The 23,580-nt window shown below is 40.8% G+C and overlaps 1 protein-coding gene across 1 annotated transcript in view; it reads right to left on the bottom strand.

Moving 5' to 3' along the window:
* Positions 1-10,973, bottom strand: part of nolo (no long nerve cord) — a 556,440-nt gene extending 545,467 nt beyond the window's left edge. Inside the window, exons 1-2 of the mRNA XM_068227411.1 lie at positions 10,878-10,973; positions 9,922-10,101 (exon numbers count right to left, since the gene is read on the bottom strand). Coding sequence (XP_068083512.1) covers positions 9,922-10,101; positions 10,878-10,973 — 276 coding nt within the window. The remainder of the gene's footprint in view (positions 1-9,921; positions 10,102-10,877) is intronic.
* Between the last annotated feature and the right edge of the window lie 12,607 nt (positions 10,974-23,580).

The raw sequence follows: 23,580 nt of genomic DNA, 5'->3' as shown, positions 1-23,580 counted from the left end.
TTGATCTATGTTTAGGGGAGGAAATGATTTTCATACATTTCAGTTTAAGGAGCTAAAGGAAAGTAATAAAAACCACACAAAATACTTTAAATCTGGAATGGAAGAAAACTTGAAAGTCGATCTACACCTTCTACCCCCACTATTTCTTTCCTAAAGGCCGTTTTATTTTTCCATGCAACGAACTTTATTACCTGTTACTTTAGTAATGTAATTTCCCCTATGAATACTCTAAAACTTGCTTAACAACTTCTTTTATGATTAACATTCATTGTGAGAGAAGCGTAATCATGCTACAGTGCCCATAGTCTCTTCATTCTATGCGAAGAAAGTGCAGTACACGAGTCAGGTAAGGGTGTATCGTGCAGCTGTTTCATTAAGTTCCGTTCCCATAGGCTGGAGGAGAACAGACGATGAGCTGCCTGTTGGGATGTGGGTTAAGAGCTGCCCCCACCTCCCGCTATAAAGTACGCCGGACGGTTCGTCAAGAACACAAGCAGTAAAAGGTTTCTGGGGACAATGTCCGCCCGGCATCCGCTCCATCAGGGGTGGATACAGTGTCTTGACCTGAATTCGCCGATTTCTCCACACATTCTGCTCAAACATGAAATATGCAACCCAATTCTCAAAATATTATAATAATAATAATAATAATAATAATAATAATAATAATAATAATAATAATAATAATAATAATAATAATAATAATAATAATAATAAATTTGCTGTACGTTCAGAAAGTTTGACAAATGCAACAAAAATGAATCTCGTGGAAGAAACAGTCAACAAAACATGTTTGAGAATCTGTAGAAAAAAAACACAAACATAAATAACTCTCCAAAATATTTGACAACACATTTTGGTGTAACGGGGGAAATAAAGAAATTCAAATAACTGGGAGAAATAATTCAAGAAAATGGTTTAGAAAAATATACTATAGACACAAGATGGGAAGAGCATATGTCATTACGAAGAATTTTTACAAAATGAAAAAGTGAAATGGCGTATGGCTTTTAGTGTCGGGAGTGTCCAAGGACATATTCGGCTCGCCAGGTGCAGGTCTTTCGATTTGACTCCCTTAGGCGACCTGCGCGTCATGATGAGGATGAAATGATGATGCAGACGACACATACACCCAGCCCCAGTTCCAGATAAATTAACCAAGGATGGTTAAAATTCCCGACCCTGCCGGGAATCGAACCCGGGACCCCTGTGATCAAAGGCCAGCACGCTAACCATTTAGCCACAGAGCCGAACATAATAAGATGAAACAGTCCTTGAAATTGGTTGTGATAATGGAAACGTCCAGGAATGATAATAATAATAATAATAATAATAATAATAATAATAATAATAATAATAATAATAATAATAATAACACGAAAAACAAGTCTGAACCGTACTGATATTGTACTGACAGATCAGGCTTCAAAAGTCACATCTGATCGACATCTGAGAACATCTAAAAGAAGAACAGGGAAAACATCCAGAAGTAGCCGCCTCTGGCATTTGAAATAAGAGATATTTGGCATCAGGATATAATTTTCATTGTTCTAATACTGCTCGGAGTGCTAGGACAAATTCCTTACAAATTCCTTCATCAGCTAACGCTTAACAAGAACATCCACATTAAATGATCGGGAGAGTTGGCCGTGCGGTTAGGGGCGTGCGGCTGTCAGTTTGTATCCGGGAGATTGTGGGTTCAAATTCTACTGTCGATAGCCCTGAAGATGGTTCTGCGTGGTATCCCATTTTCACACAAGGAACATGCTGGGGCTGTACCTTAATTAAGGCCACGGTCGCTTCCTTCCAATTCCTAGGCCTTTCCTATCCCATCGTCGCCATAAGACCTATCTGTGTCGGTGCGACGTAAAGCCACTAGCAAAAAATAAATTGTAGATGATAGTAGTTTTGGGAACCTGAAGCATCGTGGGGAAAATGCTGATTAGGGATTAAAAGGATCATAAATGAAGACATTAAAACGAGCAATAGTGTTTCACCAGTATGTAACCTAAGTAATCCCGCCTAATGAAACTGGAAATGGGGGAAACCCGAGAAAAAATATTGAAAACTTACGCACAAGTTTGGTATAATATTGTACAATTATTTGCTATTATTCACACCTCCTAATAATAATGATCTTCCCTGTCGATGAAATCGTTCTTGATGGTTTGAAAAACCCGTGCTGGCAAGTTTCCATCTTCATAAAAGTGATCTTGGAATGCACTTTTTTGTTTAGAAGACAACAGGTATCTAAGTATCTGAGTTACCGGTAACTAGTTTCTGATGATCAGGGTCTTGGGGAAGACCTGTACCTGGGTGTTACACTCAATAAACACTGTCTCTTAAACAATATCTTTTAAGTTTTGCAGTTGAGTTAAGGAATAAAAAACCTATGTGGAACAACATGAGCTTCAACTGCAATAACTCACTGATGCTCCGCCGTTGACATGATATGGTATTTAGCAGAATACTGTGCTCCATATGGTTAAACAGTCCCTTACGCGAAGAAGGTTCACATTCACCTGAACCAATCAATCCATTTGATCACCAGAACTATCAAGAACTCCCAGTTCAGAGGTCTCTCATCCTATTACAGAGCTCTGGTTCTAGAAAATCCACTGCTCAATTATTGAGATTGCACTGGCATACGTCTTAGTAAACTAGGTTTGAGCCATCTCTCACTTCAGCTGGCTAAGGACCCGATCGGCAACAGTTTTGAGCTAAGGAAACAATGGGCTCGTGAGTGGAAAAAATCTCATATCTAGAGCTTCGTGATATACCTTGTATCAAGGAATGTGTCCCTGTGTTTGATCTACCTAGGTGACCTGGGAACGTACACAATTAGAACACTATTTCACTGCCAAATATCTAGGAGTAACTCTTGATGGAGCACTCAGTTAAAGAACACACTGCTTGAACTCCAAAAGGAAGATATCAACAAGGAACAAGAGTCGGTAGATGCAGAGTGGGTCTCGGCCCACAAGTGGCCACGGCTGGTACGTGGTCCAGCAGCTCTTCACTCTGACCGGCCAACCGAGCAGAGGAGGGATGGCCACGGCTCTACCGGGGGCTCTACGCCTCTGCATTCGGGAAACGGGACAGTGCTGAACCTCAAGGCTGGCCCCATCCGTTGGCTGTCCTGAGAATGGTTTTCCGTGGTTTTCCATTCTCTTGCTCTGAGGCGAATGCCGGGACAGTTCCTACTCTAGGCCACGGCTGCCAACCCTCTCACCTTCTCCGAGCATCTCCTTCAGCGTAACAGATCTCCCGGCCTGAGAGACGGCGTCACCGTCTAAGAGGCCCGCCTCCCCCTTCAGGGGAGGAATGAAAACATTTTAGTATTAGTAGTAGTAGTACAGAACAATGGATGGTATAGATCCAGCCACGCTGATATAGTGGACATTGACAAGGAGACTTACAGATTCATTACTGGTTATTTGAGGTCTACACCACTTAAAAGATACTGTCTAGACATACTCGTGAGTCTGCAGCCAGACTATAGCAATCTAAGACATTGAACTTAAGAACCCATAACCTATATGGATATCAACCAGGAACCCGAAGGCTTAAGCCAAGAAAATTATTCCTTCATTCATCAGAAAGCCTCAATGAAACACCTTCAAAATTTCGAGTAAGTTCATGGCGTTCCAGACACAGCTACCCCGCAGAATGGTTGGTACCATCTTAAAGCCTTCCTCCAGGTCACGAGGAATGTTGGTCAACATGAAGGCACTCAACTGGCTGCAGACTGGAGTTGGCAGATCAACGACCAACATGAGAAAGAGGGGATTCGCCTGCGACTTCATTCAATGTGAATGCGATGAAGAGCCGACCATGAACCATGTACTTGTCTGCAAGTTGTGCCCAACTCTACTCTCCTCAGAACCTGATTGATGCCACCGAGGAAGCGTGTGATTTGGCTAGACACGGGTCACACTACACTTAAATTGTATTTTTATAGGAGGCCCATGTGATGTGATATTGCATTGTTACTAAATTGACTAACCCCATAGCACTACAGCTCTTGAAGCGCCTTGGCCTACCAAGCGTCCGCTGCTCAGCCAGAAGGCCTTCAGATTACGAGGCGTTGTGTGGCCAGCACGACGAATCCTCCCATCCGTTATTCTTGGCTTTCTAGACCGGGGCCGCTATCCCACCGTCAGATAGCTCCTCAATTCTAATCACGGAGGCTGAGTGGGCCTAGAACCAGTCCTCAGATCCAGGTAAAAATCCCTGACCCTTCCGGGAACCGAACCTGGGGCCTCTGGGTACGAGGGAGGCACGTTACCCCTACACCACGCGGTCGGCACATTGTTACTTGAAATCATAATATGCTTGTAAAGGTTGGGCAACATAAAACTGGCTCGGAAAATATTTATAAGACTGACGCGGAATTGACCTTTGTTAATGAGCGGGAAACTGCCCATCACAGGAATACCCTGAAACATTGATTTCGATGCACCAATCGCCTGCTGTCACATGTCAGCGCGTACGCACTTCTCGCATTACGTGTGAATAACAGACGTATTTAGTGACCAGTTCAATGCAACAGAAATTGGCGCTCACGATAAATCAGCGCGTGTTCATTGTCGAGAGTTATGCGAAACATATTTCGTGGAAAACTAGTGAGGAACTGTTTGCACAAGACTTGAAGTATTTTGGCGGAACTTCCAGCAAAGTCTGAAATGCAAAAATTAGCGGTTAAATGGCGTAAAATGGGCTCTGTAGCGAATAAAATCGTAACTATTCGAAGAGAATTCAAACACCAGAAAACATTGATTGAGTGAAGGAAAGCCTGTAACGAACTCCGACGAAATCTCAACACCGTTTATCTGTGCAAGTGGGAATTAAGCGATCGTGTCGAAACATAACCAAAAAGGCCCTGCAGCTGTATCTTTACAAATTTGCTGTTGTTTATGCGTTAAAGTGTCCAGACGAACTTTCGCGGATAGAGTTCTGCTGGTGGTTTCTGAGTGAAGTTGATCCTCAGTTTTCAGTTCTTCAGATGAGGCCTGGTTCAGCCTGTCGAGGTATGTTAACTCACCGAACATGCGCCATTATGTATCAGAAATCCCCATCAGTAAGTCGGGTCAGTTTTATTATGCCCATCCTGTAATACTGTACCAATTTTGAATGTATTTTATGTTATATTTTAATGCCTTTGACGTTAAATGTTATGTTTCCGACACGATAAAAAAGTATATCTACCTCAAGGAGTTTGGTGAACGCTTAACCGCGTATGAACCAAGCACGGAATTTGTCGGGAATTTCTGTAAAAATAGAAAAAAAAATCCTCATCCACAGTATGAATGTGGGGCTGATATGCAAGCTTTTCACAGCATCAGTTAGGAGTGTCCTGAATGCTTACAGTAGGGAGGATATGAAAGACATTTTCTTAGCAACGCCCAGGCATTTGACTAGCCTATATCAAAAACTTAAATTTAAGTCGGTATATATTAAAAGTTCAGTCCGACTCACTCGCCAAATGGTCAGAATTGAGGCCTTCGGTTCAGAGGGTAACGAGTTCAATTCCCGGCCGGGTCGAGGATTTTAATCACGTGTGATTAATTCTTATGGCTCGGGGACTGGATGTTTGTGTTTGTCCCAACACTTTCACCTTCATATTCAGACAACGCACTACACTACCAACCACCACAGAAACACGCAATAGTGATTACATCCCTCCATATAGGATTGGCGTCAGGAAGGGAATCCGGCCGTAAATCAGGGCCAAATCCACATGTGCGACAAAATTCGTACCTGTGACCCACAGATGTCGGAAAAGCGGGAGGAGAAGAAGAAGAAATATTAAGCGTAACTGTACTGGAAGCCATACTCTTAAATAATATGAAATATGTTATCAATAACAATCAATATTTTACATTTTTTAACATCCTTCGAGTTCGTTTACAGTAATACATAACTTTTAAATTAGTGTATCATTTCATAATTGTCATATTTTTCAGACAAGCTTCATAGAAAAAAAGGCCGAATAATGATTACAATGTGTGTAGCTCTTAAATTATACGATAGTTCAATGTGAGATAGGAATATCGTATGTGATTAGACCTACAAGCCGATGGATGGATGGATGGATGGATGGATGGATGGATGGATGGATGGATGGATGGATGGATGGATGGAAGGATGGATGGATGGATGAAGTATTCTTTCCACATTTCTTTGAAGAAAGTTTAGAGATGTTCGAAGAAGCGAGTGTACTTGATCGCGGTGAAAGGTGAGACGTGTTACCAGCAGTTTCTCTACTTCGCCCACATTACTGGGATACTGTACTTCACAGACTTCCAAGTATCGTTACTAGCAAACTTAGGCCGGAGTTTGATCGAAGTTTTCAGCGGAGTTCCGAGCAGCCAACGAGAATGAGGGCTTACGGAGACAGCATCATACTCCGATAACAAAATATGGGAAAATGTAGGTATACGTGGCTCCTCCTGTGTTAACGGTGTTCTGACCTCGTTTACTCCTGTGTTAGTATCTTGATTATTTTTGTTACGCGGTTACCCGTGGACCAGCAGAGGTGAAAGAAGGTGCCGGGGTGAATGGGTCTAACTACAATGTCCAGAACGAAATTTAAATTTCAAACTGAAGGTTATATTAAAAAAACCCACAAAACTTTAACAACCTTTCAATTAGTGAGATAACAATGACAGTTCAGGTACAAGACTTCGGAAAAATCCAATATTTCGGAACTTTAACACTCTTGAGCTACCAGTCCCTAGTTTTACAATTTTTGTGAGCTCTTAATTCGAATTTACAAATGTAAAAATTTACACAAGGGCAGAAATCCCTCAATACGTGGAGCGCTTGCTCCCAACTCACAATATCAAGCCTCCCAGAGGCATTCATTAATCTTACAAAAACTTTGAAAAAGAGCTAACAGGCTCTCCGTTTTCCAAGCCTATTCAAGGCAGCATTAAATTACAAGTTCTGGCCTCTGAAGGCATAACTTACAATAGGAAAAATGATTATACAGGGGTATTTGGTACCCAACCTATTGGGCCGTTGCGGAAAGAAACAGGTTAAGTAAATGGACCGAAACACAAATTGAATGGAGGCGAGTACTTGCACTCCTAAATATGCATACTTGAAACCTAAAGGGCACTAGGCTGATGAAAAGGGGCTATTCCCAAACTAAGGAGGTGACTCGTATACGAAAGAAAATTTAAGACATTACGGAAAGGAAGAAAACCAGTTACAAAATGTAGTCACCTCAAACCAATATGAAGGGGAGCTTGAGAGGGTACATCACTCTCTATCCCCGATTTTCAGTTAAAGTTTTATGAGGAAAAACCGGCAGAAGTTACATTTACAGAAAAGAAGGTTACATAGTTAAGGTTTCGGACCTCTCCCTCGGGTTAAACTGCAGAGCTAGCAAGAAATAAAGATGTTAATTGGCCATTACCTTGCTGAAGAACTGCTGCCTGATGAAGGAGGCGCCTCCCGCCTCCTGCTTGACACACACACTAAGTTAGATGACGATCAAATGGCCAAGAGCCGTGAAAAACCGCAGTTTAAAAACCCTGGGGGAAAGTTCGAGACCTTTCATGAATACACCAGCCATACCCTCTCACTTTATTGGAGAATTTAAAAGTTACACTCAAAATCGAGGAAGAAGCCTGTGATAGGCGGAAAATTAATTACAGAAATTCGTGATTGGCTAAATTCAAAACTGGCGGAAAGAAAAGATAAATATTGCCAACTAACAATTGAATGAACGAAATTTAGTAAAAAAAAAAAAAAAAAAGTATGAATACAAAATTTCTTCAAATCAAGGTTCTTCAACTTCGCACCAGGGTGCATGATCATAGTTTATGTGCAGTAACATCTGTTGAAGAATGTCCAAACTTCTTGATAAAGGGCAAACAAAACAAGTAGAAATTCACACAGTTCTGGAAAATTCACAGTAACAAAATTACAAAATTACATCAAATTTTAGTGGTGGCATCTTCAGAGTAAATTTATAAGTTGGTCCAGTTTCACGTTCACTGTTCCTCCAGTACAGGAGTTATATTAGGCGCAAGATTTAAATGTGCGGCGTAGAGGTGTACCTCCCGGTGCAATTTTATTTTCAGTTTGTGAGATACGAATGTTATGGAATTTCCGATTTTCCTGTGGTTGTATTCCTAGCCTTACAATCATTTATTTGTTGCAATGTACTTGTCTCGGTGGCTTTCGTGCCCTGATCTGTCAATCCCGTCGTCTGAAGGAATCAGTTCTTATAAATTGGTGGGGAATAATCTCAAAATCTTGAACACATGCTACACATATGTTACAGTCTTTCAAATTACACTACGTGTAGTATAGAAAAGCGTGTGTGAGTGTGCGCGTGATTAGTTAGTAGCTTAGCTGCTGAAATTTCACCCGAACTGCTGAGGTACGAATCCCGGTCGATGCCGCGTTGGACGTTTCACTTGAAATATCACGTGGTGCCAGAAGGGCATCCGATCTTAGACTCCAGACAAAAACTAAAATAAGTCTGAGTGGCTAAAGCGACCACAAACATACCTGAGATAAGCCAAAGAAAGTTTTTCGGAAGTACGAGAGGATTATTGAAGATGATTACATATCCTACGCATATTTCGAAGCATAAGTTGTACCACCATCATTTGGATACGACATCGTTATACGGTGTATCCTTCTTAGTCATCAATACACGATTATACTATCGCCTAGATGATCTTAAGCATGGTGAGCAATGTCCCGCCACACATTATTTCACACTTAATCTGTGCATTGGCGTAATTATATATTATAATTTTTTAAAAGTTGCTTTACGTCGCACCGGCACAGATAGGTCTTATGGCGACGAAGGAACAGGAAAAGGCTAGGAGTGGGAAGGAAGCCACCGTGGCCTTAATTAAGGTAAAGTTCCAGCATTTGCCTGGTGTGAAAATGGGAAACGATGGGAAACCACGGAAAACCCTCTTCAGTTCTGCCGACAGTGAGATTTGAACCCACTATCTCCCGGATGCAAGTTCACAGCCGCACGGCCAACTCGCCCAGTCAATAAGGTTCAAGCGATTAAATTGCTAATGCTGTTCCTGTCCTTTGGTTCATCCATTTCGGGACTTGATTATAAACTCCGTGTTCTTGAGACTGTAGAGAGTGTCGAAATCTCTTAGTTGCTCTATTAATGCATATTTTGATCCAGGGTAAGGATAAATGAAAGCCTCATACTATTCTACCGGAGTTAAAGAAGACATGCAAGTTTTCTTTTTATAATGTGTTCAATATCTCCCTAACCCATATGTAGGTTTCCGGCGGCTCAGAGGTAGGACTGAGGAAGAAGCGGCCGTGGCGTTAATTATGGTGCAGTTGCACGTTGTGTTTGGTGTGAAAATGGGACACCGAAGAAAACAATCTTGGTGGGAATCGAACACACCGTCTACCGAGTACAATATTACAACTGCATGTATCCATTTCGATCGGTAATAAGTAAATTAATACCGGCGCTCGTTCCTAAGGACAACGTATAAATACTTATTCTAAGTATAGGTGTGTGTGTGTGTGTGTATGTGTGTGTGTGTGTGTGTGTTGCAGGGGACGTACGACACTCTGGCTAGTGAAAAGGTTCAAATACTGAGCGAACTGGCTTCGTGGTTTGAGTCATGTAAGTGTAAACTTGCATTTTGGAGATAGTGGATTCGACCCACACTGTCGGCAGCCGGGAAGATGGTTTTACATTGTTTACCAGGCAAATGCTATGACTGTATCTCAATTAAGGGCACGGTCACTTCCTTCACGGTCCTAGCGGTGTTATATCCCTTCGTCCCCATGAGAAATGTATATGTCAATACGTCGTAAAAAATATCAGAAAAGTACAAACTATTCTATCCTGGGATTGCTGTGTCCTACCGTAGAACTAAGTGATTACGGAGGTACATCTATCATGCAGCCTACCTGCATGTTGCAGATCTTGTAGCGAACACTCTCGCCGTCACAGCCTGTGGGCGAGTTACATCGTCGCAGTTGGTAAGAAGCTCCCCCGTCACAGGAGCGGGAACACGTGCTCCATTCGGACCATGGTGACCAGCCTTGCAAGGACCGTGAGCCGCTACCCCTCCGTTCAGCTGGTGGTTGCTGTAACACAGAGAGGAGAATACAGTATTGATGTTTACACACAAACATTTTACTGACAAGAAAGTACGATCAGCTCACACTAGGACACCATTCCATCCTCATAAAACTAATGCATGTTGCTTTCCTCGATCAATTAACATCATATTGAGATATGAATATATTAGGTAATGTCTAGTGCAGTGACCACACATATTAATTAAGATAAACAGTGGGCCGCGATTAGCTCAGGGGCTTAACGAATAGTTTTACACGCAGTTGGTCGAGATACGAATACTGGTTAATAATCACACACACACACACACACACACACACACACACACACACACACACACACACACACACACACACACACACACACACACACACACACACACACACACACACACACACACACACACACACACACACACACACACACACACACACACACACACACACACACACACACAGAGAGAGAGAGAGAGAGAGAGAGAGAGAGAGACACTGAAATAACTTCTAATTCACTGAAAATATTGATATTCTCTTTTCCCCCTCTAGCAAACTGACGAATCTCCAAATTGTAAAAAAATTACATACATACATACATTATCATTATAGACTGCCATGCCTTTCAGCGTTCAGTCTGCAAGCCCCTGAGAATTTACTAAACGTCGCCACAATCCTCGATTTGCAACTAGTGTTGTGGCCTCATTTAGTTCTATACCTCTTATCTTTAAATCGTTAGAAACTGAGTCTAACCATCGTCGTCTTGGTCTCCCTCTACTTCTCTTACTTACCATAGCAGAGTCCATTATTCTCCTAGGTAACCTATCCTCCTCCATTCGCCTCACATAATCCCACCACCGCCGGTTTATGCGTACAGCTTCATCCATCGAGTTCATTCCTAAATTAGCCTTTATCTCCTCGTTCCGAGTACCCTCTTGCCATTGATCCCACCTGTTTGTACCAGCAATCATTTTTGCTACTTTCATGTCTGTTACTTCTATCTAATGAATAAGATATCCTGAGTCCACCCAGCTTTCGCTCCCGTAAAGCAAAGTTGGTCTGAAAACAGACCGATGTAAAGATAGTTTCGTCTAGGAGCTGACTTCCTTCTTACAAAATACTGCTGATCGCAACTGCGAACTCACTGCATTAGCTTTACTACACCTTGATTCAATCTCACTTACTATATTACCATCTTGGGAGAATACACAACCTAAATACTTGAAATTATCGACCCGTTCTAGCTTTGTATCACCAAACTGACATTCAATTCTGTTGAATTTCTTACCTACTGACATCAATTTAGTCTTCGAGAGACTAATTTTCATACCATAATAAAATATTGGACTGCAAGCTTTCGGCACAGTCCGCCAATTAAGACCAAGTCGTCAGCATAGGCCAAACTTCTTACTACATTTCCACCTAACTGAATCCCTCCCTACCATTTTATACTTTTCAGCAGATGATCCATGAAACCTACGAACAGTAAAGGTGAAAGATTACAGCCTTGTCTAACCCCTGTAAGTACCCTGAACCAAGAACTCGTTCTACCATCAATTCTCACTGAAGCCCAATTCTCAACATAAATGCCTTTGATTGATTTTAATAATCTACCTTTAATTCCATTGTACCCCAGTATAGTGAACATCTTTTCCCTCGGTACCCTGTCGTAGTATGCTTTCTCTAGATCTAAGAAACATAAACACAACTGCCTATTCCTCTCGTAGCATTTTGCAATTACCAGGTGCATACTGAAAATCTGATCCTGGCAGCCTCTCTGTGGTCTGAAACCACACTGGTTTTCATCCAACTTCCTCTCCCTTCCAAGATGCCAGTGAATACATTGGCTGGTATACTAATCAATGAGATACCTCGATAGTTGTTGCAATCCTTCCTGTTCCCTAGCTTATAGATAGGTGCAATTACTGCTTTTGTCCAATCTGAAGGTACCTTACCAACACTCCACGCTAATTTTACTACTCTATGAAGCCATTTCATCCCTACCTTCCCACTATACTTCACCATTTCAGGTCTAATTTCATCTATTCCTGCTGCCTTATGACAATGGAGTTTATTTACTATCCTTTCCACTTCCTCAAGAATAATTTCACCAACATCATTTTCCTCCTCTCCATGAGCTTGGCTGTTTGCAACACCACCATGATGATTTCCTTTTACATTGAGAAGATGTTCAAAATATTCCCTTCACCTCTCCAGTGATTCCCTGTTATCTATTATGAGTTCACCTGAATTACTCAAAACACTGTTTATTTCCTTTTTCCCTCCCTTCCTAAGATTCTTTATTACTGTCCAGAAAGGTTTTCCTGCTGCTTGACCTAGCCTTTCCAGGTTATTACCAAAATCTTCCCATGACTTCTTTTTGGATTCAACAACTATTTGTTTCGCTCTGTTTCTTTCATCAACGTACAAATCCCTGTCTGCCTCGGCCCTTGTTTGGAACCATTTCTGATAAGCCTTCTTCTTACGTTTACAGGCTGCTCTCACTTCATCATTCCACCAAGATGTTTTGCCTTATCCCATCTTTATACACAGTTGTTCCTAGTCATTCCCTTGCTGTTTCTACTACAGCATCCCTGTATGCCACCCATTCACTTTCTATATCCTGAACCTGCTTACTGTCTACTGTTCGAAACTTCTCACTAATCATATCCATGTACGTCTAATTTCCTCGTCCTGGAGATTTTCTACCCTTATTCGAACTTGCTAGGGGTCGCTAGTGTATTAAAAACCGATATTTTATTTTATGATATTTCTTGCCAATCAGCTTGAGTGACGTGTAAACTTTAAACAGTTACGGTGAAACAAATGAAATGTTGTTTACCTGAGAGAACGTAAGCAAGGACATCCTTAATATTGAAGTGTGGCAGTAGCTACATTGACCGTACAGCTTTGCATTTACCGGTAAACATTCAAAACTCTTAACAGTTTGCCTGATCCCAATAAATTAAAAAAAATATTTATTTTGGAAAATATTTTGCTGATAATAATGTATTACTTTTGGAATAAAAACCATCGTATTCAAAATAAATAATAAATCGAGCATTCAAGGGTTAAATATTAATATTACTTCAATTCGCAGTTCTAGTGGCTCAAAGTGGGCACTGCTCTTGCCTTATCAGACGGTGATCGCTGGCGCATGTTGCTGCCTTTCTGTGGTCCCTGCCAAACAACTGGTAAGGGTAAGATTGCGATACAATAATAATAATTTCGTACGGCTATTTTTTAGCCGAGTGCAGCCCTTGTAAGTCAGAACCTCCGATGAGGGTGGGCGGCATCTGCCATGTGTAAGCAACTGCGTGTTATTGTGGTTGAGGGTAGTGCTATGTGTTCTGTGCGAGTTGCAGGGATGTTGGGGACAGCACAAACACCCAGTCCCTGAACCAAGGGAATTAACCATTTAAGGTTAACATCTCCGACCCGTCCGGGAATCGAACCCGGGACCCCTGTGACCAAAGGCCAGCACGCTAACCATTTAGCCATGGAACCAGATTGGTACGCGATGTGATTGATGTATGCATTGGATTTGTAATGTGTTAATGGCAGGCGAACTAAGGGCAAGATAGGGAGTTTTTATTTTACAAATAAAATAATGTTGTTGGTTGCTGCAATATCAAGAGAAACTCTTTGGTCTGAGGCACCATCTCTCGAGATAAGATTGCAAATGCACATTTATATTGATGATCACATTTCGAGCTGATAATACAATAGAAATATTAGTATGAGTATATATATATATATATATAATTGGGGATTTACATTTCAGCCATATTCTAATTCATTTCTATTCGCTATTTTTGTGATAATTCCACCTAAAGTGAACCAACGATTGACCGCGAACAGAGAATCAGAATGATCGACGACGATATTAATATTTCAAGTAGCTGAGCACGATGTACGAGAATTGAGGTCATATATGTCCTTAGCTATTATAATATATACGAAAAAATTAATCTCAAGTCATCTTTGAATGGAGAGGTAATTTCTAATGTAAATATCTAAAGTATACGGTTTTAATTATATGTATACCTGATCAATGCATGACCATGTATTTATTTCCGATGGGCGCTGATGTTCGAATTCTGTAGCTCGACTGAAGTATTCTAAAGACTTCAGTATTTTTTTAAAAAATTCTCGCTACCGAGCGAGTTTGTCGTGCGGTTAGGGGCGTGCAGCTTTGAGCTTGCATTCGGGGGTAGAATGTTCGAATCCCACCGTCGGCAGCCCTGAAGATAGTTTTCCGTGCTTTCCCATTTTTACACCAGCAAATGCTGAGGCTGTACTTTAACTAAGACCACGGTTGTTACCTTCCCAATCCTATCCGTTTTTCATCATTCCGTCGCTGAAAATCCTCGATTTGTTGGTACGACGTTAAACAAGTAAGAAATTAAAAGATTCCCGGTCAAAATCGCAAGTTTATATTACCACGTGAGCGAGAATGCTGTGAAGTAAAACACAAACATTTTATGATTACCTTGAAAATAAGATTAAAAAATCAATGCGATATTTATCAGCCAATGTGTTTTTAAAAACGGGCCATGCTTTGCAGGTTCCGCAGTTGAAACGAGCGAGGAGAGCGCCTGCAGGGTATTTTAGCTGCCATGCAGCAGGTGTGTGCGGGTTGCCGAATTGTCAGGTTGCGGCGTTTATTAGGTGAAGCGTGGCGCATTGATAATGAGTGTCCGCCGCGCCGCAGTGCTGGTTATAAAGTGGGTGTACTCCTCCCCCTTACGCCAACTTTATAGCTTATAAATCTTCAAGATGATACTTCATAGAGATGTAAAAACGAGATTTCATTTCTTAAAGAGAGAATTTCGGTTTGATTGCTCACACACAGTTAATCGATTAGTTAATTGCGAAATCATGCGACATGGCCATGCTCGAGAATTTTGATTGTTCTCATGTTCAGACGACATTGAAAAGCATATGGATGTTAAGTTTTTTTTTGTGACGCTGACTCAGAAATATTGGATACTTCTAGGACTGGTAAAGAAGCGACCGTGGCCTTAATTATGATACAGCTCCAGAATTTGCCTGGTGAGAGAATGATGAACCACGGATAACCAGGAACCAGCTCGCTCTGTATTATGCAGTCTGTATACCTTCCAGGTTCATATGTCTCAGGCTGTAGGATATATTGTACGTGGAATGCACACTACAAAAAAGGCGTTTCTGTAAAATAAAATATTCATTGAACGGCGTTCTTTTACGGTAGTTATCTGATGAATTGTCATCATGCCTTCTATTAGTAGAACTTTTTTTTCACTTGTTGGATTGGGATATTACAGAGACTGCTGATCGACGACCTCAGTAGAACTGCCGGTTCTTCGAATATTTTGTGTCCCCATGACAGTGGGTTCAATACCGGCTGAAGGCGGAGGCATTTGAGAGTGGAGAGTGTTTAAATGAGAAATGAGACCCAGTTCCGCCAAAAATTATTATTAATAATATTTGTGGTACGGAGATGTATGTGGATGTATTTACTTCGGTCTCCGGCCAGTCCAGCGATTTTAATTCTGGACTGAAGACTTGAATGGGACCAACTGAGGTACTGTTGATACAACACGTGGCGGATCCGGTTGCAGAAGCCAAGCTATAGGATAAGGATGTCGTCACACTGACCACGCGACACTACAATATATGCTGACCATCTTGCTGAGCAGTAATTCTCTTGGAAGTGCAACTGACTTAATGGGCTATATTATTGGCTACGCTATCCCATATTCTAGGATTAATTTGGGGATATATACATTATGTAGAGGGACAGGATTTGTTTGGTTGGAGTAGGAGGTTAAGAGGATATAACTTAAGGAAGAGTTCGCTTGCTTTATTATTTAATCTCCAGGTACGTGATATTAAAGCAAACAAGCTCTTGACTATTGTTACCGTGATCATAGCATCGGGACCACCAATGTTATGTGGGAACTAAACCACACGGTTTGAATTCAATGATCCCACACACGTGGTCGCTTTGACGAAAAGGCAGTGAACATGTCACTCGACCATCTCCTCGTCCGACAGTGGGTTCGAACCCACTATCTCCCGAATGCAAGCTCACAGCTTTGCGCCCCTAACCGCACGGCTAACTCGCTCGGTTCTCTACAATTAATACTCTCTGTTTTTAAAACTTCAAACGTTTGTTCTGAAATGCAGCTACTTTAGACTTATACTCTTTAGCCCTGACCCGAAAGATATATTTTTCTTTTTAGTATCATTATTTATAACTATATTGTTTACTGGTTATAAGAAATTTCATTTGTAGTTCCTTTGACTTTTGCAATTTTAAATATTGCACTTTATGGTTAGATGGAAGAGAGAGCTTAATGGCCTTAATTTTTCCACATGAAATATATCTTTTCTATTCTACAAAAACTCCTACATTTTTTCCAGAAGTTTAATGTAGCGGTAACACAATTACTGTGTTGGAGTGAAGGTAGCTCACGGAAACACTGTCAATAGTAAATGCCTAGTTTTTAATATAAAGAAATAACTTAATTGGCGTAACCACATTAACGAGGTTATAAATAAATGTTACAGATTCATTCATACGGTTACGAGTGTATTTAGGGGTTGTAGTAGGGATGTAAAACAGAGGGCGTGTAAGTCACTGGTAAGACGTCAATTAGAGTACGGGTCCTGTTTAAGGGAACCTTACCTTGATTACTTGATACGAGAACTTTAAAAAAGTCATTTTCGACAAAACAAGTGTCACGAAAATGTTGCAAACTTTAGCCTAGGAAGACTGGGGAGTAAGGAGACGAGCTGCTTGGCTAGGCAGTATGTTCCGACTTGTTTGTGGAGAGATTTAAAATAAGTTTCAATTGATTTTTTAAAATTAGGAAGGATATAAACAAAAATTTGGAATTCGAGAAGACAAATCGGAGTGGAAATTCGTTTATAGGAAGAGGAATTAGGGATTGGAATAATTTACCAATATTCGGTAGGTTTTCGACATTTTTGAAGTCATTTAGTAAAATACTAGGTAAACAATTGATAGGTAATCTGTCACCTGCACGATATCCCTAAATACAGATCAATGGTGACTGAAGATAAGAATGGTAATGGGAAGAATATCGTGGACAGCAAAAGTAACTAAGGAGGATTATTAGAGTTAGTTGAAAGAGTAAAAGGGAAGTATTTGGGAGGGATATGACTCGAGTATGGTTAATTTCACTGGCTCACGGAATGGGATTTTGTTCCAAAGGATTCCTCTTGATACACATGCAACTCACCACACTACGAATACATATCAGGCCGGTGTCAGGAAAGGCACCCAGCCATGAAACTGGGCCATCTGCGTGTGTTCCGCAGTTCGCACGCGCGATCTCACAAGGGTGTGACAAAATCGGAATAGTAATAATAATAATAATAATAATAATAATAATAATAATAATAATAATAATAATAATAATAATAATAATAATAATAATAATGCCTCAGCTACCGTGCACAGGTACTTTAATTTGACACAATTTAGGCTGCCTGCATGCCTATATCGTGGTTCCGTTTTACTCTGAGGCGGATCTCTAAATAATTTCGCTGGGAAAACATCGAATGTGTAGCCAGATATTATTTACATGATGCCATTGTTGAACATGGAGTGCTGAATGGTCCGCCCTTCAAAGTACAGCTACCTCTGCCAGTTTTGAACCAGTAATCTTCGGATTCGGAGACCGACACGCTGCCCCTAATCTACAGAGAGGAATACCTTAAGGTAAATGTTTTGTTGGTGAAAATGGAGGGTAAATGAGGAAGGAGGAAGAGGTTAGACAAAAGTCAAGTTCATTATTCAATTCATTGAAGAAGTTAATGCGAAATCTTATGTGGGAATGAAACAAATAGGAGAAGACGATGAGAAGAAGAAGAATAAGATTGGTGGTAATAACTTCTTTTGAAATGTCCCAAATATGACCAAATGCTAGCCGCTGGAATCGCTGAAATGTACTCGAGCAGTTGTCACGTCCAAACCGATATTCAATAAGCGATGAGGGCGGAGTTTCCTCCATGAATGCGAAGCGAACAGCGAGGGTCGTTAAGGGAAGTGAGCCCATAACGTGTTTGGTTTACGTTCGTGGTCAGTTAGTACTTATCGGGGAAATTAATTGGCTCGGCCAGCACAAGTTTTCAAACAACTTCCCTACCTCAGCAGTGAACTGGGCAAACTAAATATGGACTCAAAGGAAGAGGATGCACCGTAACACCAGCGAGGACCTTGCTGGAGCGCTCAACGAAGTTCCATGTTAAAATATAATCATAAAGAATCAAGATCATTTTACGACAAAAACCTCAACCTTCACAACAAAGGTGATCAGAGACCATCAGTCGTGAAATTATAGTTCGAACAGATCAAACCCCATGACGCAACAACCCCGAAGGGCCATGGCCTGAGAAGCAACTGCTATCCAGCCCGAAGGCCTGCATATTACGAAGTGTCGTGTGGTCGGCAAGATGAATCCTCTCGACCGTTATTCTTGACTTTCCACCGAGGCCACTATCTCATTGCCAGGTAGCTCCTCAATTGTAATCATGCGGGCTGACTGGAACTTGAACCAGTCCTCAGATGCACGTACAAATCCCTGACGTGGCCGGGAATCGAACCCGAGGATGGTCATTTTCCCAGTTTATTCAGGTAGACCATTTGCTGTAGATTTGGCCCACTCTTACGGCTCGATTTCCTTTATGACGCCAATCTATGTAAGATAAGGGTGTATTCTGCCCGAAGGCAGGTCCGAACCTCCGCAGAGTTGTGCGTGAGCCGGAGTTTACGTACGGTAGGACAGCGCATGGCAACGCATCCAAATCTTGACCACGTCCAATGTTGTTTAACTTTGGAGATCTCAGGGGATCCGGTGTTTCAGCACGGCTACGGCCGTTGGCCCAGGCTATGTGGAGGAAAATATTCACTATTGAGTGATCTTGAGGTGATTGGTTACGGTGTATTGTACGGAAACGAGGAGAAGCCTACTGCATCCAAACCCCTAGCCAGAATAATATATCTTGTGTAGTTTAAATCCCGGTCCTTCGATTTCCGTCCGTTTCCCCCCCCCCCCCCCCCTTATGACTACTGTTCTTATCAAACTCTTATCTTCCACTGTTTGACTTAGAACCTCCATCTTATTAACAACGGAAAAAACATTTTCAGAGCTGCCGACGGTGGGCTTCAGACCCACTATCTCTCGAACGCAAGCTAACAATGTACGTGACCCAAACCACGCAGCCAGCTCGCTTGGTGTGGACTGATGCAAACGTAAATTCAATATTGAAGTTCCTTTAAGGCACACCTCAAAGGTAAATGACTGTGTGTGACTCCTTCAACCATCTACCAGATCATGCCGATCTCAAGTCTGACAGGGCAGTGAATTGAACACAGGTCACCAAGGACAGCAGCTAATAGCACTAAGCTGTATACTTCGAAGATAGATTAGAGTAACTAATAATGGCAGAGATATGAAAATATTACTAACCTCACACGTAGATGCGTATTTGAAAGGTTGTTTTCTAAAAACGGTTGAATGGAGCATGGCATTGTGAGGAAGGTAAAATGATATTTGGTGTAGAAAGATGGAGAATATCGTCTCTGGCAATACTCTTCCTATCGATTATTTTCCTGGTCACACCTTCCAGTCAAATATAGATATGCAGTCCATCAGAACAATATTGTTCGATTTCCTTAGTCTTCCTACGCCTCTCCTACTACAGACGACTGGCTCCATGGCTAAATGGTATGCGTGCTGGCCTTTGGTCACAGGGGCTCCAGGTTCGATTCCCGTCAGGGTAGGGAATTTTAACCATAATTGGTTAATTTCTTTGGCACGGAGGCTGGGTGTATGTGTCGTCTTCAGCATCATTTCATACTCATCACAACGCGCAGGTCGCCTACGGGAGTCAAATAAAATGACCCGCAACTGGCGAGCTGAACTTTTGCTCGGACACTCCCGGCACTAAAAGCCTTACGCCATTTCATTTTCTCCTGACAGAAGGGTGGTTGTGATTTGCAATTTTGCTATGCCTGCTTGGGTTCATACATACTGCACTATCTTTCCGTTTGTTTGTTCTGTTCCACCTAGATATACACATTTCAAATCCTGTCTATGCATTTACATCCCTTAACGTCTCATACAAATCTAATTTCTGATGCTTGGACGAGGGGTTTTATCACTGCTTTTCAGAACCTAATTGTCACATCTACAAATCAACCATAGCTTTATAAAACTTGAGCTGTGTTTCTTTCCTTGTTTCTTCGAAAGTGTTTTTATGATAGTTCCACACATTCATTCATATCGGTGATATTTTAAGTGGTTATCATGTATCTGTCATAGCTCAAGTCACGTCTCAAGTGGAATAGTACACCTGTTCAATAGTAAGTTGTCAAGCACTATTTTGGTTATCATTTTCATGCAAATTGAGATAAGGTCAACAGGACGTATTAAGTGGGTATACTGGTAATTATGGAAGAAAAATAAGCATGGAGAAACGCAAGACAGTAGTACTGGCTCGAGGGGAAAGAGAAAGGAAAGGTACTGTGAAATTGGAGGATACGATCTCTAAATTATAGCAATCTTCAAATACCTGAGGAAGCGAACTGATGCATGATGCAGGAGTGGGCATGAAGATCAGTAAAAATATACACCAGGGAAGTGCATTTTACCCGAGTGTGAGGAACTTGATCTGGAAGAAACAAGTACTAAGGAAGTGCAAAGGGGCTATGTATATGTATTATTGTCTCAAACTGACATATGCAGCAGTGATCTGCATACTAATAAAATACAAAACAGTAAGATCCAGGCCAGTAAGAAGAATTTTTTTTAAGAAGGATGATAGGATATAGAAGCCGCCATGGCTCAGACGGTAGCGCGCCGGCCTCTCACCGCTGGGTTCCGTGGTTCAAATCTCGGTCACTAAATGTGAGATTTGTGTTGGACAAATCGGAGGCGGGACAGGTTTTTTTCCGGGAACTCCGGTTTTTCTTGTCATATTTCATTCCAGCAACACTCTCCAATATAATTTCATTTCATCTGTCATCATTGCCCCAGAGGAGTGCGACTGGCTTCGGCAGCAGGCACAATTCCTATCCTCGCCGTTAGATGAGGGCTTCATTCATTCCATCCTGACCCGGTGGGATGACTGGAAACAGGCTGTGGATGTTCATTTTCATGATAGGATATACAAGAAAGGACGAAGTGGAAAATGAGGATGACGAGAAAAATCGCAACAAAAACATTTTGGTAAAATGTGGACAAATTCACTGAGGTGGTTTAGACATGTTAAGAGGATGGAAGAGAGAAGAATGTGAAAGGAAGACCCAGACTGAGGAGGTTGGATGTGATCTAGAACAGCATAATAAGAAGGAACCTGGATTGGAACTCGGTTGAGGAAATGGTTGCATAGAGGAAGATGGAAAGGTGCCATTAACGTCCTGACCTGGCTGGAATTAGAAAATGGAAATGGATGATGATTGCTTTAGTGGCATGATTTCTTTGCCCCTTTCAAATAGGCAAAGGAACAATACGTCATTTATCCTGTCATCCGGTTTTTGTCTCTGAAAAGAGAAAAAGACGTTGTGTGTTCCAAGTTGGCAACAGACAAAAATTTCAGGTTGACTCTGCTGGTATAAAACTTGCCGCTCCTTAGCCTGGAGAGGACACTGTGTTGACTTGGATGAACCGAGCGAGACGGTCGTGTGGCACTGGTGGGCAGGGGGAGTAGAATGGAACAGCGTGTGTGAACATATGAGTTAGGCTTTTTCGTCTCATCCCTCCTGATGGCGGAAATGTTCATTTTAAACTTAAATATTTGTACTAACTTCTACGATTATTTATACTTTGCCTTTTGCTTTAGCCTAACATATCGTGTAACCTGATATCTTCTTGTTTACCTGAGATAATGACCATTTAAAATGTCAATGAAGCCGTTGTAGTAAGATCACTATAATTTGTCGGCTTTGGGTGGATTACACTGGTTTATTTCATAATTTATTTTTCACGGTAATATATTAAGAGTATTTCCGTCAAAATCCTCTACTCTTTGTTTCACTGCGAGTTGATGCGCAAATTTATTTTGCTTTTATCATATGTTGGTCTTAAATCCTTGTTGCAGAGTAGTATGCAGTAGATTAGCATTGCGCTCCTCTAGAGAGCATTTTCTGGATGTTTGTCTAGGGACTTTGATATGCAATTTCTTTCTATCACTCACCATATTTTGTTGGCCTTTCTCTTAATTTCTTTCTTTCTCATTTTTTTCGGATTTACATTTTTGTTCGGTTGCATTTAAAATATAACTAGTTCTTTTATAATTGGGTTGTTTATCTGCTTAGAATGTGTATCTGGGTTTATATTTGAGTATTTAAACATCGAAAATCCCATTATACGGCATTAATTCTGGCATTTATTTTCAGAATTTTGATTTTTCTGTAAGTCGGTAACGTGCCACTTACGCTAAAGTAGGACGTATTTTATAATGTTCATTTATTGGAAATCAATACCTCGTGATTTTATGGGGACTTATTATAAATGTATTTAACATTTCATCCTATGTTTTGTTTTCTCCCATTTGAAGCAGTGTTAATTCCCAAAATTATTTCGTTTATTGATTAATTCATTCTGATGGGTATTTAATTGTATTTGTATTTTTATTTTACCGATTAATTCGTTGTTGAATTTCCTGTTTGCTTTCAATATATTTGATCTTACCTTAATTTTACATAATTTGGTCAAATAAAATACAGTAATTCATGATTTATTCTGCTTATTATTTAATATTCCTCATCCTATTCTGAGGATCACACCTTCTTATTCGCTGCTACATTTTTCATGCAAATTTTATATCTCATGTTTTCTTGTTGTGTATCTTTTTACATTTCGTTTGTATATTGTTGTGAGCAAACATTGCCAGTGTGGTACCTTCCAACGAGAATATACTCGTTAATAATAATAATAATAATAATAATAATAATAATAATAATAATAATAATAATAATAATAATAATAATAATAATAATTGCTGTTTAAAGGGGACTTAACAGGTAGGTCATCGGCCCTTAACGGTACGAGGTGTAAAGAAATGAAAATTACATTTCGTAAACGAATGGTGATGAGAAAATGATCGCGAGATAAAAACAATCAGTGGATCCAATTCACAATGTCTTAATTACTGGGATGATACGCATTATCTGAAGGGGTCCAAACTCCAGGTCACTGGTCCCTCATAATGATACTAATCACTAGTAAAACATAACCATGGTGTTCCTCCTACCAAATACAGTAGAGACAATAAGCGACACTTACAGATTTAGCCTTGTTAAAAATGGGAGACAAATCGACGTGGCGCTCCTAGTGACTTGACCTGAAAAGTCGCGCTAAATTCAAATATCAATGGAAATGCATATACGAAAATGGATAGATAAATTACATCTAGAAGGAAAGTTTTATTGAAATATTAACTTCGAAGTTGCTAAAGTAATTATGGATAAATTATTGA

This window comes from Anabrus simplex, chromosome 4 (assembly GCF_040414725.1).
Source record: "Anabrus simplex isolate iqAnaSimp1 chromosome 4, ASM4041472v1, whole genome shotgun sequence".
In the NCBI taxonomy this organism is placed as follows: domain Eukaryota; kingdom Metazoa; phylum Arthropoda; class Insecta; order Orthoptera; family Tettigoniidae; genus Anabrus; species Anabrus simplex.
Note: the sequence above shows the minus strand (reverse complement) of the source record. Positions and strands in the feature narration are given on the sequence as shown.